The sequence below is a fragment of the Emydura macquarii genome, unplaced genomic scaffold, assembly GCF_026122565.2.
Source record: "Emydura macquarii macquarii isolate MOO-44397 ecotype Brisbane River unplaced genomic scaffold, CSIRO-AGI_Emac_v2 contig_2205, whole genome shotgun sequence".
NCBI lineage: Eukaryota > Metazoa > Chordata > Testudines > Chelidae > Emydura > Emydura macquarii.
The window spans coordinates 568,388-595,689 of record NW_027132342.1 but is presented as its reverse complement, the minus strand read 5'-3'; the positions used below and the strand labels follow the sequence as shown (position 1 = coordinate 595,689).

The following is a 27,302-nucleotide window of genomic DNA, read 5'->3' as shown; positions in this document are numbered from 1 at the left end:
TGTACTAGGGCATACAGCCCCACTGGCATAGCCTATAAACATCACTACCTAACCGCTCCTCTAGTGCCCACCCTGTTTTGAGAGATCAAGGTAAAAACTCCTGAATCTGTTGCCCGATAGGGCTAGTTGACCCAGGTAGTGTATATGAACCTGGGCTCGAACAGTAGCAGGAATTTTAAGCAGCTGCACTGCTTGCTTTTCAGAAGTGGCTACCTGAAATCCTGAAGTGCAGTTTTACTATAGCCCTCAGAGCAAAAAAGGAATTTGGTTAAACTTAGCCTAGACACTAGAAAAACTAAAGTAGGTTTAGGAGGTGGGAATAGTTGATCTAGAACTGTTCAGAAATTAAGCCTCTAGATTTGGTTAGATGGTACATCACTTCCCAGCTTCAAACCCTGTAGAAACTGCCTTATACCAAAATACCATTGGTTGCTACCCATGAGAAACAAGGATGTACACAGCTGACTAGTTGCAAGCACACAGGTCAGCTACTATAGAACCTGATATCAGGTATAGAAAGAACACGTAACAGCACTTCATTCAAATGCAGTGACATTTTATTTTGAAGACAGGGTGGTATTAACCTCCAAACAGAAACAAGTAGTATCTGAGCTTAGAGTGACTAACAGTCTTGGTTCTTTTCATCTACATTAGTAGACGTCCACTACACCAAGGCCCCATTCAGGTGAAAGATTGGTCTGACAAGCTTACTCAGATTTAAACACCAACCAAGAGAAAAGGCAGGTCACCAGCTGAGGTATGCTACATGGTCATGCCCTTCCTAAAAAGGGCAGTGATTTAGTACATCCAGAAGTTGCAGAGATCTAGGCAGAGTTTACTAGTACTAGCATTTGGTGTCTTTCCTGAAAGAGTAGGCCAGCACATGTAGTCAAAAGGGAGACTAAATGAATTTGGGGACAAAGAATTCAGTCTTCACTTGGATTGGAAATTTCGTGTTTCTAGGTCACAGCTCCTCTTTAGATGCTGATGCAGTTAGGACTTCTGCTGCCTCAGCTTCATTGTCTTGGCTTTGTGGTTCAGTGGAATCAGCAGACACCTTGCCAGATGGCATGAAGGGTCCCACAACCCAAGACAAAGGTGTATTCTGCACCATGTATGCCATCAGCTCATCCACATATTCCTGGGCCTTGGTCACCATCTCCTGGCTCTGGGTCAGGAGGCTACTGGAGAGGTCCTGGAAAGAATGGGCAGTGGAGAAGGAAGTGTGGAGTTCTTCTATATTGTGATAGACCTGCTGCACCTTCTCCTGAAGGTTGGTGGGGAGGCCTTGAATGCTGGATACTAGCATCAGACAGGCATCCTGCAACTGCTGGAGAATGCTACGGGACATTGCTAGAGTCTCAGACTCCATCTGTTGGGGAAAATGGAAGTTTAGTGTTTGAAAGAATGAATTCTCATATTCAATTCTCACATGCTGCCTCCTCAGGTGGTGCTGCATTGCAGGAAATTATGCTGAAAAGGTACTAATGGCAGCCATCCAGGGAGTCTGATTGAAAGGCCATTGGTTCCTTCAAGGTCTGTAATGGGTATGCCAAGCACTGTCAAATTGCTCCTTCCCTTAGCCTGACTCTTATATGAAGGAAGCAGCTTTGAGAATGGAGGCCAACATCAGAAGCAATAAGAGAACTGAGCCAGTCAAATTAACTGGCGTTTCCCTAGTTGTAACCCCATGATCTACAATATTGGTTTGCAGGTTCCTTGAGCCCAGAGCTTGGAGCGACAAAAAGTGTCTAAGCAAGGAAGCCACTTATGCTCAGGCTAGTGAATTTTTGTAATTGAAGAAAAATGAGGTGTAAACCTCAAGTAATCAGCTGCTTATCCCAAGCAAGCTAGAATTCTGAGCATTTTGGGGTGTTTAATTTCTCCAGCCACAGGGAGAAGCTATGTACATACCTCTGGTTTTGCCAAGTCTTTGATCTCACTGTCTTTTGGCAGCTGTCTACTCCAGTTCAGCCATATGTGATGGAACTTCTCCTGGACATCTTGAAGTTTGACACCTTGCTTAATGTATTCAATCTAGAAGCAGATTAAGTACATTCAGAAAATAGAGACTTCAGGAGTTGCCACTGACATTCTAGTTCTACTGCTTATGAATTGCCTTTACCCCCCCAGAGACTGACATGCTCAGGGCATCAAAAGTAGAGGGTCTAGTCACTTAGACCTTAGTCAAGGTTGTGCACTAAGCCTCATTTTAGGACATTCTATATAGGCAGAATTAGCAGAGTTCCCTGCCCTGGTGGGCAACATATACAGAGGGAAAGGAGACAGGCCATCAGTTCCTTTCTACATTTGCCCAGTTACCTGGCCCAGGGGAAACTAGGACCTCAGCTCTAAGTTAGAACATGTTGAAGGAAAGAGGTAGTGGTGTTCCTACCAGTCCCATGGTTTGATGAAGCTGGGAAAGAGCCTGTGTGATGCTTTGACTGGTACGTCTTATTTTGTCTAGGGAATGGTGGTAGGCACGTTGGCGGAGTTTGGTTGACAGGGAACCTAAACGCACGGAATAACTCCGATGCTCTTGTGGCTGAGCTGAAGATGCTTTAGTCCCTTCCACAGATTCAGCAAGTTTTGCTAGAGGGAAGAAGAGTTAATCTGGGGGGTGAACAACCTTAAGTGGGAAAGGAGCACAAGCTACACTGCAACTTCTAAATCTTGCCCCAAACTCAGTGTCAGAAATCCCTAGCACCTGTCATGTACCACAGAAGAGGTGGCTCATCCCTGAAAAAAGCTATAAGTGCCCCAATAAAACTACAAGCTTCATTATCAAATGCAAAAGCGATCTAACTAGTCATGCCCATAATTCCTTCCAGTACTATCTTCTCCCCACTTGTTGCTCGAGTTACTTTAACAGAGTACATGCCCATCAACCCAGCTGAAACAGTTATGAAAATGCTGTAGGATCAGCCAGCATTTGCTGACAGACCCAAGATTGAGACTCTTGAGACCAAAGACCTTTTGGCCCAAAGGGGAGGGTTGCCCTAGTCTTTTAAAGGGATAGACCAGTTATTCACATGTTCTGACCTAGTTCATCATCAGTCATGGGAAGATAGTGATCCAAGAGCTCTTCAGATTTTTCCAGCACTGCTTCCATTCCACTTATGGCCAATTGGCCCATTCTGGATTCCACAACTGTGCTCATGCTATCAGTTACCACTGATTTGGTGGTCTTCATACTGTCTTGCATGGCCTCTTTGGTCATGTCTACCATTCGGATCATTGTTTCCTTGACATCTGAGAGTTTGCAAGATACTGACTCTTGTGTCTCAGCCATAATCTAGAGAAAGTGGGAAAGCAAGACCTTGTAATTATTGCTCTGAATTACTTACTGTACATTGACCAAAGATGGAAGTTGGGGTGGGTGGTGATTACCACCTGCTCAGCCCCATTGGTCAAACCTTCCAGGGAGCAGCTACATCTTCCTGTCAAGCTCCAGACCAGAGAGTTATGCTTTGACACTAGCTCCCATCTTGACCACTTTTAGTAGGGAATATGCCTTTACTGGCAAAAGCATCCCATAAACATGACATGTGGAGAGAGTTACCTTATCAGCACTCTGTTGAAGGATTGGTAGATTCTCTTCCAATTTCTCTAGTCTTTCAGAAGCACACTCACTTGCTTCTGCCACTAGAGAGACATACAAATTAATGAGACTAAGTTATGGTGCATTTGCAGTCACAAAATTGACAACCTGCTTCACATCTATAATATCAGATACAGCTTCAGTCTTCCAATATGTGTGGGCACCACTAGTTCTGGGTTGCAGGAGCTGCATATCTTCCCCTCCCCTCCCCACCCCGACACCCAGTCACAAGATTTCCTTTTTGTAAAAATGGTTACATTAAAACTAGTGCACATCCAGTAGTTCATAGTTTCCTTACATGCATCTTCATTTGCTTAAGCAATGAAGATGGTTATGCCTGGCATTAGAATGCCTTTTCCCTGTTAACTATGCTACTGCAGAATTGTCTCTTACCCAGACCTTAGTTTCCTGGCTCCCTCTTCAAGGGACTGTTTTTATGTTCTGGATCAAGTGGAGACAGACTAAGTGCCAGGGTCTCTCACTCCATAGTGTTACAGCTTTGAAGCTCTCTGATCAGATCTTTAACCCACCCCCTGGAAGGCACCAGGAGGTTTTCACAATGCCTTGGCCATCATAAATCCAACTAATTGGTCTCATGGTAAAAGCAGGCCAGGGAGTGGCCATTGGTCAGCACCAACCCAGTTATTGCTGTGGACATCAGGCAATCACTCAACAGCAAGCTAGTTAAGCTATTCTTAACAGTCAATATGTCTGCAGTGTTGTTGCAGCTATGTTGGTCCCAAGGTACAAGAAGGTGGGTGAGGGAATGTTTACTGGACCAACTTCTGGTGCTCAAAAGCAACGTCTTCCACCATCTCATTGCAGAGTGCAAAATGAGATCTCAACAATTCAGCGCCTTTCCCAGGGAGTTGCTCCTTAAATGGAAGGATCAGAGCACTAATCTACCTCCTAGCTAGAGTGAAGGAGAGGACAGGTTCAGCAATAGTAATCAGTGCAAGAAAGCCCCTTATTTATCCCTTAGTGGATATTGTTTCTATTCATGAATTTTGTATCATTCCTGTAGTGACACCACCCTTACTGCTGCAGGAATACTGATCTTCATTGACATGAATCCCACAGAGAGATGCTTCCAGTCTGGAAGCATCTAAGATCTGACTGAAAAACCTGTGCATACAAACAGAAAGGTCTCCATATACTGTTTACTCACCCTGAGGTTCAAGTTTGGCTAGAACGGGCTGTGCACTGCCGACTGCAACATTGGTAATGGAGGTCACTCCCTTCTCTGCCATGTCACAGAAGGACTTTACATAGGGATGGCTCTCCTTGGTGGAGGCATAGGCAGTGGCAGCCAGGTCATAGGCAGAGTTGACTAAAGGTAGACTGGCCACTGTCCTCAAGACAGTCTAGTGAGGCAAGGAACAGAACAATCACAGTCAGGAAAGCATTGGTATATACTATCACTTTTTCAAGGGGTTATACCCTTCCATGTGGTAGCCCCCCCCCCCCATCAAAGGAATGTTCAATGGTGTGAAAGGCTAAGGAGGCCCAACAACTGCTTCTGAAGCTAGTGATTAAACAGGATCAGAAGTTTAGTGGAAGCAAAAAGGTACCATGGTTTAGTGTTAAAAATTCTATTTTGCAGCCTCTGGAAGAGCAGCTGAACAGCTCTCTAGATACTGAGGGGTGTATGTGTTAAGCCTGCTACCAGCCAGCCATCTTTTTGTACTTGCATGCTGAACCAGCCATGCCTAAGAGAAGTACCTACCTGTTGCACCTCCTCTCCCTGCTCTGGGGATGCCACATTTGTGTCACTTCCGTTAGAAGTCATGGTATAGGTCAGATGCAACTGAAACAGGGAAGAGACCTGAAGTTAGAGCTTTCACTAAGCTAGACAGCACCCCTGTGACACTGGCCCTCAGGGGAGCCATGCTGAGATCACTTAAACAGGGCAAACTTCAGAGAATAGGGTAGGCAAGGCCCTAAATATGGGTGGTTTTTCCTTCCCTAAGATATACCACACCAGCAACTAACAGCTTCTGATCATTTCAATGGTCATTCAGTAGACAAAAGCCACAATTTCCTTAGAGCTTTCCAGTTCTTTGGCTGGCACCCAGACAGCCAAGTCAACTATGATGGGGATTACTGAAACTCTTTAGCCATTATATGTAAAGAGTTCTACCAGGCCTAAAGGAAGAAACATTCCCAAACTCGTCAATGACCAGTTCAGATCTTACTCAAATACAGGCATAAAGCCACTGCTTATTAACTAAACTAATATTTTTAAAGAAGAACAAGTAATGGTTAAAAGCTCACTATATATACACAGTGGAAAATGATACAAGTCAGTTTCAAAGCAGAGAGTATAACTGAGTTGCAATGTTCTTAAATTACCCAAAACCTTGGGGATAATCAGTCCCTTTTTAGAGCTTTTATTAGAAAGCCAGTCTAGAGAAATGAAGACTAAATAGTCGATTCATAGAATTTGTTCACATTCTCCCATGAGAATTAGCAGGGTGATTCCAGGCCAGTGCTGGGATCCCAATCCTGCAATCCAAGTGTTCTCTGACAAACATGGGCAGATTTGAGATAAAGGATCAGGCCTGAAGCTTCCTTTGTAGTTGAGGGAGTTAACTGCAAGTGCCCATCTTGCTTCAAGTGGAGTTTGATTAAAGATCAAACAGTGGGCTTGCTTTTCTCAGTGAGTCCTTCCTCAGACAATACAGACAGCCATTTGAACCAACACAGGGCACAGATATTTCCTTGAATGGACATTAGTAATGTATATTGTCCTTTGAAGTAAAACCTTCATTTTCTAGGAACACAGGTAATTAGCTGCATTAGCACAATTAACAGTTAAATATAGAGCTCTGAAGTACCAACATTAACAGAGATAAAACTTCAAGAGTAATACAGGTAAATTTTCTCTTTTGACCTCTTAAAGAAACAGTAAATAGACAGGAAGGCAGTTTAACTACATTGCTAACCTCTATCAGAGAACTACCAACATACAGAGTTCTGTGTCACTTTAAAGACTAACAAATTTAACATTAAATATTAAATTTGTTGGTTAGTCTTTACAGTGCCACAGAACTCATTGTTTTTGCTGTATACAGACTAAGACAGCTACCCCTCTGGAACTACCAACATACAGTTGCATATCAAAGCTCTCATCTATTTGTAATGAATGATCCTCATTGCCTTTGTATTGTTCTATACTAGGTCTCTACAGGTCATATTTGGGCCATGCAATTTGTAAAGTTAGTGGTCTTGGGGGTTGACACTGGGCCAGAAAAAGCCAAGAGTGGTGCACTACTTCAAAGAGTGACTAAGAAATGGTATGCCATCATGTAAACAAAGAGCCAATATTTAGAGGCTTTTTGCTCTTTAGGGAGCAAGGTACATCTTCACTGCTTTAAGAAGAGATTCCAGTTCTAGTGCAGGACAACTACAGCTAAGGAGAGTAAGCAGAAGGATTCCTTTTCATGCCATAGAGTTGTTTAGTAAGTTCCACTTTTGCAAGTCCACTAAAGGCAGTAAGTGTGTAGTTACTACTAAAAGCCATTTAGTAGCTCTAATTTCAGGAAATCAGGTTTTCAAGAACACTTGAAGAACATGAGCCTGTTTCTATATCAGACAAGGGGTATAAGGTGAGGGAGCATTAGCTTCCCCAACTACATTTCCCAACCCCTGTCCTGCTCACAGCTTCTTAACACTATGAAGAGAACACATACAAACAGGTCTTAGCAACATAGCCACAAAGCATTGAACAGAAATTGTATAAACAATCAAAAGAAAAGCAGACTAAAAAGCCATGTTACCAACAACACCCACAGGGGTAATATACCAACCTTCCTCAGCACTCCAAACACTGCTTTACTCCACTCACCACCTGGTGAGATTTTATACACTGCTGATGAGGTCACTGGGTGGGGGGTGGGGAGGGGAAATGAAATACTCAGGACTGACAGTTCAGGGAGCCAATGAAAAGAAGGCTTCCCCTTCCTTGACCAATAACAGAATTCAAATCCCTTGAGGACTGCAAATTTTGGGAGTGAGCTATTCACCATATGTGATTCTAATTAACCCCACTGGGTCTTTGCTATCATCCAGCTGAACTCACTTGGATTCCACGTCCTGCCTAGAAAGAGTTATTGCTTAGGAGGGATAACATGTTCAAAAGCACCTGTGTTACTTAAAAGCCATTGACTTTCAGTGCTACTTCAATTGGGAAAAGGGAGAGGAAAAGTCAAAAAGGGAGAGAAAGGGACAAAAAACAGAAACAGAACTTTTAATTTCATTTTGAAAAATCTAAAAAAAACCACCTTACAAAAAAACCAATCCCCAAAATTAACCAAAGATAAACCATCTCTGGTGGGAAGGTTACAGAAAGCACTGTGCCTGCTTCATCTCCACGTTGACCATAGTTTCAAATTAAAGACTGGCATACTGCAGCAAAGAGAGACATACTAAAGACAGGCAATTTGGTCCAGTTGTTAAGGGAATAGCCTAGGATGTGAGCTGGGTTCAATTCTGTCCTTTCCCATAGACTTCCTGTGTGACCTTGCACAAGTCAGTGCCTCAGTTCCCTCTCTGTACAGGGGGATAATAGGGCTTCCATGCTTCATAGAAGTTTAGTGAAGGTCTGAAATACCACAGGAACGAGGGCCATATCAATACCTTACACATTTAGTGAAGCATTTTGTTGGGGACCAAGGGTTAGGTAGGGTAACTGGAATAACTTTCCCCTCTCCTCCTTCATTCCCCTTTCAGAAAAAAAAGAAAAGTGGGACACTTTGCATTAAAGGGAAGGATGAGAGAAAACAGTGTTTATCCTGCTATCATCACTTCATTGTTCTCCCTTAGGGTTTGAATTGGGGAAAAAAAAGGGGTGGTGCTGTGCCAAGCCCTGCTCACAATCCAAGCTCTGTGTACTTGAGATGCTACCTATTGCAGATTGTGCAGGTGTTCAAAAAATGAACACACATTCTCTCCTGGGCTTTTTTGGGCTCGGTTCCCCCTCAGTAAGGTTCAGCTACACTATTGGGCATGACCAGATTAAGATGGCACAATCGACACATGCCTGGACCCCAGTCATGTGGTTACGTCAACCTCAGCTGGCATTTAAAAATGAATGTTTCTACCCCACGTGGCTGCAAGGAAAAGCTCAGAATATCCACTGACTAGAACTGAGACAGTGATGTCTGCCTGAGTCTGCACTCAGCCTCCTGCAGAGGGAGAAGCAGCATCCATACCAAGGGAGGTAACTGTTTAGCCCCCTCCTAGCCTTTGCTGTTCATGGTGTGGGGCTGGCCATTTGGAATGATTAAATGCCTAGCTGGGCTTTGGGGGATTAGTGACATCTGGTATTTTAGCTCCAACGGTCAGATTTTGGTCTGAGGAGTGCTGCTATTTCCTGAATGCCACCCACTCTCACCATGAAAATGTGATGCCACTCCTAGTTGATAATGCAGATCTGCAATCCTCCCTCTCCTTTCTTACATACTTGGATCAGCAGTGAAAAAAAGTTAAAAATCTAGACATGTATATCATCATCACTGGACATTGGAGTTACCCCAACGAGATGAATAGGGCAGTTCACACGTCTCCGAGCTCCTGTTTCAGGCTCTCTGCATAGGCAGGCAGATGCCTGTGTGTCTGTTGGTGCTCCTTTCATGTTTTCAATGTGTTTTCCATAATCCTAAGGGCCAGAGACTTCCATGTTTGTTTTTTTTTAAAAAATGACAGCTCAGACTCTGGAGAACAAATGGCTGCCTGGAAAAGAGTGTCAGGCATGATGTGACTCAATTCAAGCCCTGTTCTCTGCTACTTCCAATCTCTCACCTTCTAATCTAACTTTTCTTCTACCATGCCCCCCTGTATTCATACCACTATTTCACCACAGCCTTAGCTCTGGTCTACACTACACGCCTATATCGGTATAACTATGTCCACACCCCTGAGTGACGTAGTTATTCCAACCTAACCCCTTTTCCCCTGCCCCATGTAGACAGCGCTGTGTCGGCAGAAGAGCATTCCCCCGCCAACATAGCTACCACATCTCGGGGAGATGAATTAACTACACCGATAGAAGAGGTCTCCCCCAGCGCATTAGAGCGTCTTCATTAAAGCACTACAGCAGCTCAGCTGCATCAATGCAGCGTTTTAAGTGTAGACGTGCCCTCAGTCACCAATTGATTCCATTCCCACCTGCACTCAACCTGCCAACTACTATTTGGGTTCCAGGACGTGGGCTGGTGCAAGTCCACGCACAGCTAAAAGCCCCTCCCCCCAGCCTAAAGGTGAGGAGTCACTGGGCCCAGGACTCAATTAGTTTCAAGGAACAACAAATGACAACACAGGAAGAGGCGTGAAGGTCAAAGGGTTAAAACCTGAAGCAGACACCGAGCAGAGAACCCCATACAGTGCCCACTGCTCCTCAGAAGAAGCTAAGGAATCAGCAGACGTGGCCCAGAGTGAATGGATGGAGGAACGGAAATAGGCCCCCCAGTCGCAGAACATCCTGCCAGCCAACATCCTCTCTCTGGTGTTATAGATGCCACCTTGGCCAAAGTGAGGAGGAGGTTGACGAGGAGGTCGCATGCCTTTGTGGGGCCATGGATGGGGTATGCACACAGGAAGAGGTGTGGGGAGAAGTGCAGCCAGAACCTCAGGAAGAGGTTCTGGAGGAGCTGGAATAGGAGTTTCAGCCCAGCGCATTCCAGATATACATGTGCTAGGGTCTCCCTCATGTCACAGAAGGGACAGCTATCAAGGCACGTGATGAACCGCACCAGGTACACGCCCATGCTCACGGCTCCATCGCCTGTGCTTATGGCTCCATCTCGACCTTGACACCTAACCCCTCTCCCTCAGAGTCAGAAACTCCGTCTCTCCCTCCTCGGGTAGTGATCAACAATTCGATGTCTAGTTGGTGGCCGGTATCAAGCGGAGTGCCCCAGGGGTCGGTGCTGGGGCCTGTTTTGTTCAACATCTTCATTAATGATTTGGAGGATGGGGTAGATTGTGCCCTCAGCAAATTTGCACTAAGGTCGGCGGAGTGGTAGATATGATGGAGGGTAGAGAGAGGATACAGAGTGACCTAGAGAAGTTATGAGGAGAGGCTGAGGGAACTAGGCTTGTTTAGTCTGCAGAAGAGAAAAATGAGGGGGGATTTGATAGCAGCCTTTAACTTCCTGAAAGGGGGTTCCAGGGAGGATGGAGCTAGGCTGTTTTCAGTGGTAGTAGATGACAGAACTAGGAGCAATGGTCTCAAGTTGCAGTGGGAGGTCTAGGTTGAATATTAGGAAAAAGTTTTTCCCTAGGAGGGTGGTGAAGCACTGGAATGGGTTACCTAGGCAGGTGGTGGAATCTCCATCCTTAGAAGTTTTTAAAGTGTAGCTTGACAAAGCCCTGGCTGGGATGATGTAGTTGGTCCTGCTTTGAGCAGGGGGTTGGACTAGATGACTTCCTGAGCTCCCTTCCAACCCTAGCTCTATGATTCTGTGATTCTCTCCCTCAGCTACACCTCAGTCTGAGAAATGCTTCTCTTCCTACCCTCCTTCCTCCAAGGCCTGGAGCAGCTCCAACTCCACAAGGAGTCCCCAGCTAGCAGCAACGGCTGCTGCACCCGACAGTACATCAGTCACACTCTAGTGTCACATAATGTTGATTGAGTTTAGCTACTCCTGATAATGCAAGAATCATAGAAATGTACGGCTGGCAGGACCTCCAATGAGTGTTTTGGGGTTCTGCCAAAATGAGTCCTACCCGGTGTGTTTTGTCATTTAACTTGCAAGGCACAAGCTTTTCCAAGGAACTGAATTGGGAAGTATTTTACTTTGTTTATTCTATGAAGCTGCATTTCTCAAATGCTCTTTCTGGCTGCAGTTTGTAAAGCTTAAGGAAAAGGCTTCTCTCCATGTACAGCTTATATTCCTTCAGTACAGTTAAATTTCAAGGAATTTGTCAACATTTGTAAAAAGAGCATAATTGCATAAAGATACAATTTCCCATTAGCTTCCCTCTTGCTCACTGTGCAGTACAGCATTGTGGCACAAACCACTTTATGGCATTACTTGTTATATTTTTGAGGATGTGTGAGGAGCTGGTTCAGTTAGGTGGGATAGCAAGAGTCATCATGGACGAACCAGAAGCAGCTGAGATTCTTTAGTTCAATTTTGATACCTACTCACCGCTGAATCCATCTTAATTCCCACCCTTGTGGGCTTTGTATGTTAGTGCTATCACCTTCTGTTATGTACATTTACCCCAAGTGAGTAACTAGATCGAGAGTCTGAGACACTTCCCCTTCGCTGCTTCTTTTCCCACTTGACACTACCACGCAACACTAAAATATTTGTGTGAGGACTAGGACTGAGAAAATAGCCAATTTTTCATTTCAGGGGCTGAACCAAAAAATAAAATAAAATAAAATAAAAATCAGTTTGTTCAAATCAAAGCTGATTTTTTTCTGTTTTCCTCATCAAAATGAAATAGATGAAAATAATGTGTTTCAAGTCAAACAAAACATTTCATTTGACCCTAAATTAATTGTTTTCAGTGTTTCATTTCACATAGGTTTTGGGTGCTTTTTACCATCCCTTTCTTCCCCCCTCCACACACACACACTTTTTAAAAATCTAGCTAAATTTTGAAAAGTAACAACACCTTTTCCAAATGAAAAAAATAAGTTTCATTTCCAAATGGTCAAAATGAAACATTCTGAAATGGTTAAAAAGAACCTATTCGAAATAAAAAGTAGAAACATTTCATTTTGAAATGAGCAAAACAAACTGTTTGTAGTTTTTCAATTTCTTTCACCCATTTTTTTGCTTGAATTTGCAAATAGTTTCTGTGTCCTGAAAAATGAATTTTAGGGCAAATTTTCTACTAATTAAAAAAATTTCACTCAGCTCTAGTGAGGTCTCTTCATCTTGTGTCAAACTGAGCCTCTGTTACCTGTGCTAAAGAATCCAGATTCATAGACTCAGACATCTAGGTCAGAAGGGACCATTGTGATGATCTACTCTGACCCCTGCACATTGCAGGCCACAGAACCTCACCCACCCACTCCCGTAATAGACCCCAGCCTCTGACTGAGTTACTGAAGTCCTCAAATTGTGGGTTAAAGACTTCAAGTTACAAAGAACCACCATTTATACTAGTTTCAATCTGCAAGTGACCTGTTCCCCATGCTGCAGCGGAAGGCAACCCCCTCCCCTCAGCCCCCAAGATCTCTGACTGTCTGACCCAAGAGAAAATTCCTTCCTGAACACGTGGGCAAGACCCACCAGCCAGACAGCTGGGAAAGAATTCTCTGTTGTAACTCAGAGCCCTCCCCATCTACAGTCCCATCATCAGCCATTGAAGATATTTGCTGCTAACAGTTGCAGATCGGCTACATGTCATTGTCTCATACCATGCCATTGCCATGCCATTGCCATTGTCTCATACCATGCCATTGTCTCATACCATCCCTGCCATAAACTTATCTCAAAGTTGGTTCAAAGGCGGTAGCAAATTCACACACTTTAGATGAACTGGCTACTGGGGTGGAGGGACAAAATGCCACACTGTGTCAGCCTGGGTTACACTAGCACTCTGATGCGGCAGCATTTCACTCCCACTGTGCACAGATATAAATGACAAGACGAGGTGCAAGGCAGTGGAGAAGCAGGTCTCCACTGTGCAAGACTCCCAGGATATTCAGTGAAGATCTATGTATTCGTCTCTCTGGTCTGCCCACTCTCCTCACACCTGCATTGGGGAGGACAGTGGCAGCCACACAGAGCCTGTTATCCCATCAGTAACAGAGCAGTGATTCCCTATTCAGCCATTCCTCCTTACTGTCCTGCATGGCTGTATAGGACAAATCACGATGTTGCCCTTAATGAGCTTTCTAGTCATCAGAGGGGACAATTGAAATTCCAACAGAATCTAAAGGATTATGCAAAGGCAGGTTCTGTTTATTATCTGCTAAAATTCCTAATCTGTTATTAACCCTCCCTGTTTTAAATGGATTCTGTTTACCATGCCTGTAACCAAACAAAAACCTTTCTCAAGGTCAAACTTTTTATAGTTAGTTCCCTTTCCACTCCTGCAGCCTGTATTTAAATGATTCCATGAATTTCAGGAAGCAGATTTCAGGAACAAAGAGACTTTCAAAGAACCTGATTTATTCATTTACTACCAGACTATTCTGAGACTCAGCTGTCATCTCAGAGCTGAGTTCACAAAGATCAAAACTTTCAGTTGGCATACTTGACAGTTCTACAGATAAATTAGCTCCACACAGAAGTCCTGTCCTGTAACAGCTTCCAAACTTCTGCAGTCTAAACAGTGTCCTTGTTTCTCACTTGTGTCTTCTTATCCATATTCTGCTGTTTTTATGGAGTCTGCTTATGTTTTGCCTCTTAAAGCATTGAAGAGTGACACGAACCAACAGAGAGGTGTACTGCACACAACATACTCCAACAGCTCACTCGTACACTCCTCCTCCTCAGTCACTTTCTCCCAGATTTGTGAGAAGATTCTTCTAGACAGGTCTTGAAAGGATTCAAGAGTGGAGAATGAAGCCTGGAGCACTTCCGTGGTATGGGAAACTTGTTGCATCTTGTTCTGAAAGTTGATGGGAAAGTTTTCAATGCTAATCAGTAGGATAAGGTAGATGGTCTTCAGTGGCTGGGTAATTGTATGAATCAGAGAAATGATGCAATATTTCAGCAGCTGCAAGAAACAAATTAATAATGGTGAAGGTACAATTTTTCAAAATATCTTTTGAAATTGAAGACGTCTACAACTACACTATTGTTTGATCCTAAAACTGTCCCCCATGATTGAATAACTGGCAGTACAGAAATATTGTTCTCACTCTCTTTGTTGTTTCCTATGCCAATCCAGCCCGGTTTGGTGTGGTTCCCCCTGGCCATTGAGGAGCTTCTGTTGAAATTATATACTGTCTAGAAGGGGCCAAGATAAATAAGAAGGCTTGCAATCTTTGACTCTTATAATGATGGAATGCTAAAGAAAAAAACACTACTTGGACAAAGACCAATAATGAAGCTGCCAAACCTGAAAAAGAGAACTAAAACAACTACCTAACTGAAGAAGCTAACACTAATCCTAGTGAAGAAGGCACTGGGAATGACACATTCTGACAAAATTAGGTCCATGGACCAGGTGAGATCCCCATTCCATCCGCCACCATGGCTGGAAGGAACTATGACAGTGCTCCAGTGCTTTTATAGCTCTGCCCTCCAAACATTTGGAGTCACAAGGGGAAGGTGCAAGGTGCTCCAATGGGCATTGCAAGGTTCCATTGATTCTGGCTGTGCCACAGTGGAAATATGCAGAGGCCACTCAAAGAAGAAGAGTAATTATATTGTGGCCCAGCCCAGAGCATCTCTGGGAGAAGGATGAAAGGGAAAGGAGAACTTTGTTCCTACCAGGTATCCAGTTTGAAGAGCATCCCAGATGCTTTGGCTGGCATCCCTCACATTGCTCTGGGAACGTTGGTAAGCACATTGCTGGAATTTGGTCATCATGGTGCCCAAAACCACTAGGTCACTGTCATAATCTTGCTGCTGCTGAGCAGAAGCCAGTCCAGGCTCTTCTGCAAAAGTTGTAGGTTTAACTGGAAGACACAAGAGAAGGTTATTCTGCCACCAGATGAAAGGCGACGGTGTCAGAATGGACCACAGATTCCCCAGATCTTCTCTTGCAAGCCTGACTCACAGATTATAAAGCCAGAAAGGACCATTGTTGTCATCTAGTCTGACTTCCTGTATAACACGAGCCATACAACTTCCCCACCATAATTCCTAAAGCACATCTTTTAGGAAAACAGCTCAGCACATGTTCTACGTGTACAATAGACACTGAGGGGCAGATTGTCAAAAGTATTTAGGCACACAGAAAGGTAAATAGGCACCAGATGGGATTTTCAAAAGTTCCCAGGCATCTAATTCCCATTGATGGAGTTAGGCACCTCGGCATTTTGAAAATCTCATTCGGTCCCTATCAGCGTCTTTAGGTGCCTAAATACCTTTACAAATCTGGCCCTTAGGCAACAGCACCACCATTACCACTGTTTGCCAGGAATCTCGTGGTGGTATTGTTTTAATGAGAAATAGTACCCAACTGAAGTAAGTCTGATTGTGCTAGGCACTGTACAGACAGTCTCTTCCCATAAGAATTATAATCTAAGCAGACAGTGGGTGAAGGAAATATTATCCCCATTTTACAAATAGGGAACTGAAGCACAAAGAGCTGAAATCACTTGCCTGAGGCAATACAGGAATTTGTGGCAGTCCTGGGAATTAAACCCCCATCAATTCTTTTCACCCACTTTTCCTCTTTGAAACTAGCCAGTGCTTTTCTAGAAAGATGAATGATTCTTAAAGTATCTTCTCCCCAGTTATTACCATTTACCCATTTGGCAAGAAACATTATCATTTACCACACAGTTGACAACATCCTCCCCACCGACACACTTATATTTCCCTATCAGTGAAGCATTAACACCCCACTGGTGACAGCCTGTGTTCCCAGATGTAAACACACTCAGCGCCAGTAATAGTTTTATGGCTTGGGATCTTGCTTTCCCAAATGTGTGCATTTTATTGAACAATCTTCAGGAAAACAAATATGTTAAATAATAGCTTAACATATGTCATTGCGGCTCTGGCCAAGTCTCACTTCCCAGGATGCCTAGTGACATATTTTAAACTCACCCTTTTCTGTCAGTCTGATATTTGTCTTCCTTTTACACAACAGGGGGGTGAATGGATGAAAGCAAGGACTAGAATGAAGGAGCAGCCCATGGCTTAAAGCTAGTTACAGTGGGAATCCTGTGGATAATGATTTGGTCTTATCAATGCAAGGGGCCATCTACCCATTTACTGGCTTCATATTATATCAGCCACCCCCAAAATAGAAGCACATGGATTTTAAGACTTACACCTTCCTGTACCCTCTGCTCCTATTCAAAATGGACATGCGAGGCTGCTGTGCTCCTATTGCACATTGTCCAAGGCCTACATGGATGAAAAATTATGACAGCCACTAGCCAAGGACCTTTCATTGAGCTAACTCCTAATTAAGATAATTGTGCAAGGCAATTTTGCAAGTTGAAGTCAGTTGTTGCAACTGTTTGTGCCACATCAAGGGGATTGGCTGCCTGGGGTTCACACTGGGTACAGAATGCCCCCCTTGAATTGGCCTCTGACCTCTCGTCTAGAAGGAAAGTCCAAGGTAAGGAAAAGAGTGGAACATTGGGATGTCCCCATTTTATTTTGGACCTATGACAGTTAGGTCCTCAACTCTTACTGGAAATCAGTGGAAAAGTGGAAAACTCCCTTAGGCTCCTTTGAAATTCCCAACCGGAGTTTGCTCCAGACCAGTTCTTACCCACTTGTCCAGCCATGGGGGGTAGGGCTGTGCCAGCTCTTCAGAGGTCTTCAGCTCTGCTTAAACTTCATTCTTGGCCATGTGACTAAAGCTGGCCAGAAATTTTTCTGTAGAATGTTTTTATATTGGAAAACTCAGATTCATCAAAAGCAAAACTAAAACTTTTCACAGAAGCATATTGATTTTGATGAAACTTTCATCATGAAGGTTTCTCAGCTCTAGGGTGGAATTGACAGAAAGGGAGAACCCCATCCCAGAACAGCCGATAGCCTAGCGGGTAGGGAACTCACTGAGCTGTGGGGGCACTCAGGTTCATCTACCTGCTCCAAATCAGGGACTCGAACCTGGGTCTCCCACATCCTAGAATAGTGCCCTAATTACATGGCTATTCTCGGGGGGGGCTCTCTTGTGGTTTTTAATGAATATTTTTGAAAGTTCTCATTTTCATTCCGATGTGGAACAAAAACTAATTTCAAAACCTCAAATTGTGTTGTAAATCAGAATTTTTGTTTTCCAGTCAGCCCTACACACTTTTCACCCCAGGATTGTGCTCATACCATTCATCACTCCAGTTTTGGGGGTCTCCATAGAGGCCTGGATGGTGTCTTTGGTCAGGCCTACCATTCCCATTATTTTGTTGGTCACTGCATCATTTTCACTGATCACTTTGGAAGACATCATGAGGTGCTCTGCATCTGAAACAACCTGAAAATAAAATAGTCAAAGGAAAGTTTGTTTTATATAGAAAGAAAAAGATATTGGATAAAATTTTCAGACTCGGGTACCTAAAGTTAGTCTTCTAAATTCATAATAAGGCATCTAATAAGATGAGGTGATTTTCAAAAGTGCTGAACACTGCAGCTCCAGTTTTTAAAATTTTGACCTAAGATCTCATCTCAAAATAGGGTAGATATCAATTGATGATGGGACACCACCTTCTGCTTATTGTGAGTTTTAATCTTCCACACAATAGATACTTCAACATAATGCTGTCCTGGAACATCTCTGATATGAGGCTTGTGTCATCTAATTTTATCTAGGTTGCAGTCACCAGAAAATGTGTGTTTGTCCACTGCCCCACCATTCCCAGTGTTTGAATTGAAAATACATGGACTGTGTCCTATTGTCTAGTGAAACCTACAATTACACATCTTTTGATCAGATGTATTCTTGCAAAATAGGCTACAACTCGCTACAACTCTCCAGCAAGGCATTCAGCTGCCATCACAGCTCTAGTCACAGCTCTTACAAATAGGACAAATGCCCATTTTTGCCAAAAAAGTCAGGATGGCCAGAACAGGGCTTTAAAAGAGGGACTGTTCTGGCCAAAATGGGACGGATGGTCACCCTAAATAGAACAGATCATAACCTTGCCCTATAAGAAGTCTCTAGTGGAATAAAAGATAATTACCTGATCAGTGGCTTGACAAAGGACAGGCAGCTTCTCCTCAACCGAATCTAGACTCTTACAGTTTACTGTTGCAGCTAGAGAGAGACAAACGGAATTAGTTTCTTATCTCTCTTTCAATGTGAGTAAAAATAGATTGGCTTATGTTTATATGTCATATTTCTCAGATCAGCCATATCACAAGTGGAGACAGAGGCCAATTTTCTAGCTGGTTTTAGGCATAGAAATTGCTGAGAAATTGCACACCACCTAAGTGTGACAGTTTGGGTTGAATGACGAATTTCCCATTGAATTTTTATTTTGAGTTACACTTTCCTTCCCATTGAGAGCCCCTCTATCTCAGTTTACTCACATTGAGGTTCAAGCGTAGTCAGAATTGGCTGTGCACTGCTGACCGCAACTTCAATAATGGTCTTCACTCCTTTCTCTGTCCCCGTACACATAGATCTGATGTATGCGCGTCTCTTTTTGATGGAAGTATATTTAGTAGAAACTAAGTGACAGACATTGCTAACAAAGGGTAGACCACTCGGTTTCTTGAAGCAAAACAGAAAAAGTCACATCAGCATAGATTTATTGGCAGGTTAAGAAGCCTTGCTTTGGTCTTTTTGTATGGGAAAACATAACAGAGGGAAGCATGGAACAAAGGAACGGCTATTTGGAATAGATTTAAGTCATCTGGGTTTCTAGAAATCACCTTTGAATTTGCTGAACAATTGCCAGACACAAGTTTTGCTGTGTCAGCCTTGGGCTTGACATACGTCACCAGAGTGGATGAGGAGGGCTGAAGAGTACTAGTCCCGATGCTACTTATAAACCTAACGTGAGCTCCTCAGCTGATATAAATTAGCATGCCTCCAACCATAGACAAGCCAATTTACACCAGCTTAGGACATGTCAAACTATCTTTCTTGGCACAGAATGGAGAATTTAGTATTCACATTCATTCAGTTCTGGACCATTTCAACAGTCACTAGGCACATTTTTTGACACTTCTGTGTAGGGGTGGCCTGAATTACCTGTTGGCTGGTGCTTAATAGTGCAAACCAGCATCCTGCCTACTGAGCCCCATATTCCTACTGGATGTACCCACCTGCTTCTTCTGTTCCCAGTTCTCTGAGGAAGCAGTGTCTAGTTTGGTCCTCTTAGACGACATGGTGCAGTCATTTATCACTGAAAGCCAACAGAAAGATAGAACAGAGTAATGCAGGTGTTTGAAACATACGGCCTGCGGGAGGGTAGAACTGCCGCCGAAAAGAGAGGAGGGAGCGCGATTTCTTGGCGGACAGCAAGTCCCAGCGAGCTGCCGCCGAAAAAGAAGGAGCTAGGATATTTAGCGGCGGATGGGAACACGCCACGATCTGCCATCGAAATAGCACTCCTCGGGACATTTTGCGGCAGAGACTAGCGCGTGGCGAGAATTCTACTGGCGGGTAATTCAAATGTGTCCCACTGGTGGAATTGAGTTTGACACCCCTGATAAAGATCATGGGTGCGCACCCTAATGAAAATTCCCTGGGTGCACACCCTAATGAATTGTGCTGCGCACGCCTATGCCTGAAATGCTAATTAGATAAGACAGACAGAGATGGAGAAAAGGATGGAACATTCAAGCAGAAAACCGGGAAATGAGACACAAAGAGTGACTTGCCCAAAGCCACCTAGGAAATCTGTGGTAGAGCTGGAAAATGAACGCCCGTCTCCTGACTCCCATTCCAGTGCCTCAACCATAACTTAATCCTTCCTCCAATCACAACTCCTTCCCAGGTTCACTGAAGCAGCAGCAGCTCTGATTACCTGCCAGTGGGTGATAATGTGTTCGTTTTCATCACTGGTGGGATGGTCTACAGGTGTACAGATTATTCCATCGGTCTTATTCTTCACCCGCAGCACTCACGTAAAATAACATTTTGTGCATTTTATCTCATTCAAGGGATATTTTAACAGCAGTCAAGCACTTTTTACTTGAATATTTCAAAGCTTGACCCTCAATACTTACGAGATAATTACACATTGAAATGGACAAGAAAATTCTGCCTCTTTATTGGCTAAAGATAATCGTGACAAATCACGGCATTTCTATTGTTTACCTGCACAGAGATAAATACTGGCATACGAAGCAATGCTACCCAATCAAATAATACATGCAAATTACTACATTATGACTGTCTGCAACTGAGTTCAGTGGCGGTGCTCACCTCTGGCCCAATCAGCTCTTATATGCAAATCCCTGCTTCCCCATTGGCTCAGAACTGAATAATTTTTTTCTCTCCTGCATAACTGCAGGGTTGTTTTTTTGGGGGGGAAATCCATTGTTGTATAGTTTCAGAAATATCTGGAAATCTCCTTGTTATAGATTTGTATGTTTTATGAAATTACTCCAAACGTATAGAATGCCACATGTGTTTGCTTTGTATTGCAGTGAACCTTAGTCACTAGTTACCTGTTATATAAGGAACCTTTTGATATTCATGTCAAAAGGAATAAATATATAGTTGCTATTCCCGTTTTAATGGGGAATAAACTAAGCCACATAGAGGCTGTGTGACTGTGGGTAAGTCACTTAACATGTCATTGAAAGTGCTAGCACAGAACCCTGGAATCCTGTCTACTAGTTTTTTCTTTATTGATTGGAAAACACTTTCAAAGGGTAGGAACACAGCTCCTGCTCATGTTGAGTCATACATCTGGAATGTATTCATCCCTCCTGTCAATTCAAAAAGTCAGAGTGTGCTGCATTGCATACAAACAACCAATATTTGTAGCTTAAGAAAACAGTTTTAAAATGGAGCTAAATTAGCTTTCTGCCATTCCCCACACAGCTCAGCGTGAAGGAGCACCTTAGTAACAACATTTAGCACTTTACACACATTTGCTATTAATTACGGGATCTTAGAAAAACAACTCATAGCTCCAAACTTTAAGGAAAGAGGCCAAGTGAGGCCTCAAAAGTTAGCCCAATGCTCATAATTTAAACCAGTACCTTACAAATCCTCCAATGTAATTTGCAAATAAGTCCTGATTCTCTAGTCTGACTAACAGCTCTGAAAACTTTTAAAGGCCCAGCTGCCAAGCATTAAACTTCAGGCTGGAAAGCTAGTGTGTAATTTCATATGCAAAGGAAAGCTAAGTAAAAGCCTGTTTACCAGCTCCTCCTTGCACCTCAAAGAAAAGCAGAACATTTAAAAAATACACAACAAAACTCACTGGACCAGCCTCATTCAGACTTAGATTAAGGTCTCTTACACCCTCACTTGCCAATTGACTCCATTCCCTCCTGCAGTCAACGTTGCCCAAACAAGCCTTCTCCCAACTCTGAAAATCCTCAGACCCTTCAGCTCCCCTTAACCCAGTCCCCAGGTACCTAGGAACACCCCTCAGCCTACCCCCCATCTATGGTCCCCAAGCTAAGAACTCTCCTCCTTCTACCTAACCTCTCCACAGCTCAAAAACACCCCTTCAGTTCTGAAATCTCTCCCACTCAACACATTCAGACTTAGAATAACCACCACACCATCCTTTCAGGCTCAGAATTCTTCCCCTTCCTACCTGACACCCACTGCCATCAGTGTCACAGGAGCCCTGCCCTGCCCCTTTATACTTTTTTTTAACAATGAGCAGTAGGTAGCATTACAGTCCACAGTACATCAGCCGTAGTACACAGCAGTGACAATAATGAGGGGACTTAGTACCCCTAATTGAGGGCTGCCCCTGGTGGTGACCATTTTGGGCAAGGCCAGGTACCCATGGCAGTAGCCTCTGGTGAATCACACTAGGGAGGCTGATATACTGGGGAAGAGTCTAATGAAAGATTCTGGAGGAAGAAGAAGACATCTTTGAAAAACCCAAGACCCTGGGCATTTTTGTTCCTCTTCCTTTAGCCAGTTTCAGTCGGGGAAAGCCCCATTGCTGAGTGAATGGGAGTGAATTTTTCCATCTTGTTCCCCTCACACATACCATGGCTACTTTCACCCCCTGCAACATCTCCAGGATGAAATCAGCTGCCCAGTCTTGCTCAATAATTTACTATCGCTGGAAACTGTTACTTGAGCCTGCCTAACTCGCTGGAAGGAGTTGGAGAGAGACTTCTTCCTCAGTGAAGGAAAAGGTTTTGGATGAGAAACGTCAGGCCTAACAGGCAGCTCAGTGTGGCAGAAACACTGAAGGACATCAGGTTAACGGCAGTGAAGAGACCTAGGGTGACATCCTGGCCCTAATGAAGATAATGGGAGGCTGAGTGTGAGGCACTGAAAGGGAGTTTAAAACTTTTCTGTGATGAGAATCAAGCCCGCATCTGTGGGGTTTGCAGAGTGTCCCAGGATCATAGGTTTCTGTGGGCTCCCCTATCTGTGTGGTATAGCCATCTGCTGTATTGTAAGCTGCTTGGGACTGGCACTATCTCTTTATTATATGTGTACACAGTGCCTAGCACAAAGGGAATGGCACTTAAAGTAACGCTAATAAATAATAAAGTGGACCTAACTCCCATTGAGTTCAGTGGGATTTGCACCTGATTTCAGAAGGGCTAAATTTAGCCCTGTACATCTAACACCTCACATACAAAATTGTATCAGCTAATTTTGCGGCCAAGGGCCCTGCCAAGCTGCTGTGTCTCCTACATCCTCTGGAGCTGCTAAGATCCATATCTCCTAGAGCAAATGGCCATGTGGGGCTGCTGTTCCTCCCAGCACTGTATAAGGAGTGGATGTAGACAGAGCTATAATGGATGAAGCCAGTAAGGGGAGGCTATTGGAGAAAATGGACCTTAATCTTTTTACTGTGTGTAGAGCCACAGATTCACTTAATCCATCTTGTCCCTGGAGGCTGAATTTAGGACTGGGTGAACAGGTTCAGGTAGAGTAAGCACAGAACTAAATCTTTGTGTGAAATTGCAGCTGGACCCAAAACTATTTGGAGCTCTTGCCACTGTACATCATCATTTTGGCCTGGTCCACACTTAAAAATGAGTTCTACATAGCTACATTGGACAGGGTGTGAAAAATCCACATCCCTGACCAAAGTATCTATGCCGACCAAACCCCCAGTGTAGGCACTGCTCTGTCAATGAAAGAATGCTTCCATTGACCTACGCACTGTCGTTTGCGGAAGTGGTGTTCCTAATCTGACGGGAAAACCCCTTCTGTCACTTTAGGCTGTATCTACATTATAGGATTATGTCGTTATAGCTAAGGTGAAGTAGCTATGCCACTAATGTCTCTGTAGGGCAGACATACCCTTTGATTAGAAGCAAAAGTATCAATTAGAGATGGGTCTGAATCAAAACCTCATATTTGAGTTTGACCCCTTGGGCCCATATTTAGTACCAATATAGATTATTATGAAAGACACACCTTGTGCTATTTCTGGCCCTGCTGGAACTAGAAAATCTTGTTCCCCTGAGATTTCCAGTTCAGAAGTTCCGATGCTACAATGTAGTTCAGATAAGTATTGGATAAGCATCCAGATCTGGAGCTAGCCCCAAACCAAATCACCTGACCGAGTCCCCCTGTACCTGGCTCCAAATCTGACTTTTGTAGGTAGATAGGCAAAACCAAAGCCTGGATCTGAACCTCTTGGAATATTTGGATCTAGACACAACCTTTGGCGCTTGGGCCCATTCCTATCCAAACCTAGCCCAGGCTCTGGAACCTTTCTGAGGTCTGGCCATTGCCAACTGAAACCACCGGAGCACTGAACCGGAGAATGGTGTTTTTCCACAGTTCTATACCAGATGGCAAATGAATTACCTCCTCATTCCCTCTGCTTAAAAATAATAACTCTCTAGCGAAGGACAAACACAGAGAGGAGGTTTCAACCACAAAACATCAACATCCTTTGTTACTTTTAAATGTAATTGTTTTTCCAAAAAACCCGCAGGTTTTTAAAAAAAAACGTGATTTTTTTCCACATGATATTGCAAAAGTGTTACATCTATTGCAAGTGATTTGGTTGTGTCTGACATTCCCTAGATGATGCTGATAAGTAATTCAGCCTTAATTCTTATGACACATAGATTTAATAACTGGCTTTTTTTTTTTTTTAGCCAGGATTGTAATAAATGACATCAATAAACACATCGTGCACAATCAAGTATTATTGAAGTAGGGCTGAGATGAATCACCAATTACAAGATCAAAACATCCAACTAGAAATGTAAAAAGGGGACAAAGTTTAACATTTACTTCAGATCCAGTGACAATCAGTTTATTGGTAATTACACTGTGTAAATCAGCCATGACTGCATTAGCCTTTGGAGATGTGCCTATATTTATTTCCACTGATTTTTCTGGGTAATAACAAAGCAGAGTTTCTATGTTCTATCTAAAATTGTATGCTAAAATTCTATGTTTGAAGTTCAAAAAAGTAGACTCGCCTAACCAAAAACAACCAAACAAAAAAACACCACAAAAGCTTAAGTCAAATCCATCCTTAGTTTAATTTCACTGGAATGATGTTCTATCTACCTGTTTTATATGTCCCCTATTGCTGTAGTGTCTAAGCAGCTCCCATATATTTACACACACAAATAACAGTAACCACATCTCTTTTCTCTTTAAACCTGTAGGAGAATTTGCTTCTTTAGCTTATAGTTTTGTTTGTGTGTATGTGAGATGGACAGAGAAGTCAAAGGAATAAGCTTTACATTTACTTCTGAATAGGGGGAGGCTGATGGTCATTCTTTTCTCTTGAGAAAGTGAAATCTAGCTCCTGGTGTCCTGCAATCACAAATCTCCCACTGTTGGTTGAGGATTTCATTGTGTCTGTGGAACATAGCTGTTGTGCTCACAAAAGGAGACACAGTTTCTCAGATAAGCAGGGCCAATCCCATGTAAGACTTTGAATATCAGGACCTTGAACTCTATTATGCAATCAGTGGAGGGCAGAGCACCAGGGTAAAATGTTCTTGAAAACCTGTGCTGGGTTTTGCTAAACTGTCAAACTGCTACATTTTGTATAGCTTCTTTTCAGGTATATGATATTGCCAACTGTAAGTGTTCAAAAATCACGAGTCAGGTCCCAAAATATCACAAGATTATCACAAGAATATCACAAGATTTAAGAATTAAAATCAACGTGGGGTCTTTTTCTTTGCCTTTTGGTTTCTGAGCCTTTGGGGTGCACTTGATTAATGTGTTCAAGCTTCTCTCTGTACTCATGAGGACTAGAAACTTACTTTTATTTTAAATGAAATCTGAGAGTCTCACATAGTCACGTGACTTCAGAAACCGGAGCTTTAAGAAAAATACCAAATATTGTAAGACACATGATAAATAATGAGAATTGGTAATACTCGATAATGAGTTACACCAAGGATGAATTTGGCCTATTAGACTATGTTTAAATTAGAACTTTGCAAACCTTTGGTGTTGCTCATTTGCAAATCTTGCAGCAAACCTGCATTGAGTCTCCAAGTTCAGGTTCCTTCCTTCCTTTCTTCCCTGAACATTCCTCCCTTTAATCACCCCAGGCAGAGAAGATCCAATATTCTAAATTGAAATAAAAAACTATTTCACTATCTAAATACCCTTGTATTATCTGAGTGCTATCACTAGCAGCAAATACTATCAATTCTTAAAAAATAAAAATAGCACAGTAAATGTATTCTATTTGTACTACTGTGATGACTAGGAGGCCCAGGCATAGACCAGGACCCCATTGTGCTAGGTGCTGTACAAACACAGATTTAAAAAATGATCCTTTGTCCCAAAGAGTTTTCCTCAGACTATTTACAGATGATGAGGAATTGAACATAGGAACATAGGACAGGGAGGACCTCCTGGATTATTAAATCCAGTTCCTGCTATTGCAAGCAATTCTGTGAGAGAATCCTGTTGCAAGATAATGAGCGTGATAACAGTGGTAATTTATACGAAAAATAATCAGCAAAGAAATATTCAAGGGGGATGTTCTGTGGACTTCTATTTCCCGATTAGCATCACATATCTGGATTTACTGACTGTATGTACTTTTCACTAATATATCATGCGAGCTCAGGCCCAGAGCTGTACAAAACTTTCATAATATACCTCACACCAGATTAAATTCACCTGGTTTCCTTACTGACTCTGAAACTCTGGCCAGATTCATCCCAAGGTTCATGAGCCTGAGTTTGGGAGATTCCCACACTTCCCCTTGTGCTTCCTAACACCAACAGATCCTAGGAATACCCTTAACTTGGAAGTTTCCTGATTGGGGTTCTCAATAGTCTACAACCCACTTCAGTTCTGCTGTCTTCAGGGTGGTCTCTTCTTGCCCTCCTAGGGTCTTCAGTGGGAGGAAAGTTTAACCCTTGGTTTCCTAGTGGAGACTGCCAAGAATGATGATAATTGTGGTCAAGATTTTTGGGATGTGGACACCAAGTCCAGTGAAGAATATCATAGCCCATTGTCCTCTCATTGGGACTCACAGAGCAGTTTCTAGGTCACAGACAGACAGACAGACCTTCTGTCAAATGGCTCAAAACCTTCTGTCTTTGAGCAGTGGCACTCCTGCTGTGACCCCATGCCAAGTTCTTTGAGTACTTCCAGAGATTTTAGCCAACCTAGCTCAAAACCCCAATCAGCATTAAACACCAGCATGTGTTGCTTTGGTATAAATTCAACTGGGATCAATTTTGCTGATGACAGTAAACCAGGAGGGATAGCAGGCCATCTGATGCAAACTGTGAAGTGATCTGGTGATGTTACAGCAGTGAGAGTGATAGGCTGTAAGGAGAATGAATGTGAAGTCCCAATAGTAGGGAAAGGAAACAAACTGCTCAGATCCACAACCAAAGGGGGATATAACAAAGCACATCTACTCATCACATTAAGGGGAGTTGATCTTGTCTCCTTAATACTATCTTAATGTTATCTTTTTCTTGATGTAACCAAGCACTATAACTGCTGAACAAAGGGTGAGGTAAATGTTCACAAGAGGGTCTTG

General features: G+C 43.1%; 2 protein-coding genes across 4 annotated transcripts; both read right to left on the bottom strand.

The window, feature by feature from the left end:
• Positions 1-539: 539 nt before the first annotated feature.
• On the bottom strand, positions 540-7,457 carry LOC137160580 (perilipin-3-like). 2 transcript variants are annotated; one of them, XM_067559138.1, is made up of 8 exons: positions 7,411-7,457; positions 5,328-5,408; positions 4,770-4,965; positions 3,563-3,645; positions 3,043-3,295; positions 2,396-2,592; positions 1,915-2,037; positions 540-1,372 (listed from the first exon to the last, which is right to left on the bottom strand). In XM_067559138.1, the coding sequence occupies exons 2-8, from the start codon at positions 5,388-5,390 to the stop codon at positions 965-967; spliced, it is 1,323 nt and encodes a 440-aa protein (XP_067415239.1). In that variant the 5' UTR covers positions 5,391-5,408; positions 7,411-7,457; the 3' UTR covers positions 540-964. The 2 variants fall into 2 exon arrangements, with proteins under 2 accessions (XP_067415239.1, XP_067415240.1); XM_067559139.1 differs by having other exon boundaries at positions 7,407-7,433.
• Positions 7,458-13,736: 6,279 nt separating this feature from the next.
• Positions 13,737-19,546, bottom strand: LOC137160401 (perilipin-3-like). Of its 2 annotated transcripts, none has more exons than XM_067558962.1 (6): positions 19,471-19,546; positions 18,730-18,913; positions 18,381-18,454; positions 17,527-17,674; positions 15,007-15,194; positions 13,737-14,287 (listed from the first exon to the last, which is right to left on the bottom strand). In XM_067558962.1, the coding sequence occupies exons 1-6, from the start codon at positions 19,531-19,533 to the stop codon at positions 13,961-13,963; spliced, it is 984 nt and encodes a 327-aa protein (XP_067415063.1). In that variant the 5' UTR covers positions 19,534-19,546; the 3' UTR covers positions 13,737-13,960. The 2 variants fall into 2 exon arrangements, with proteins under 2 accessions (XP_067415063.1, XP_067415064.1); XM_067558963.1 differs by having other exon boundaries at positions 13,737-14,179.
• Between the last annotated feature and the right edge of the window lie 7,756 nt (positions 19,547-27,302).

Bases quoted from the DNA above. Each gene is read 5' to 3' on its own strand.
- LOC137160580 (XM_067559138.1), bottom strand. From the start codon at position 5,390: ATGACTTCTAACGGAAGTGACACAAATGTGGCATCCCCAGAGCAGGGA. The intron at 3,296-3,562 runs GTAACTCTCTCC...CACTTTCTCTAG, and splicing joins TTCAACAGAGTGCTGATAAG to ATTATGGCTGAGACACAAGA. The intron at 2,593-3,042 runs GTCAGAACATGT...TCTTCCCTCTAG, and splicing joins CATGACTGATGATGAACTAG to CAAAACTTGCTGAATCTGTG.
- LOC137160401 (XM_067558962.1), bottom strand. From the start codon at position 19,533: ATGTCGTCTAAGAGGACCAAACTAGACACTGCTTCCTCAGAGAACTGG. The intron at 15,195-17,526 runs GTATGAGCACAA...TGTGTCTTCCAG, and splicing joins CAAAACTGGAGTGATGAATG to TTAAACCTACAACTTTTGCA. The intron at 14,288-15,006 runs GTAGGAACAAAG...TGTTTCTTGCAG, and splicing joins CTCTTCAAACTGGATACCTG to CTGCTGAAATATTGCATCAT.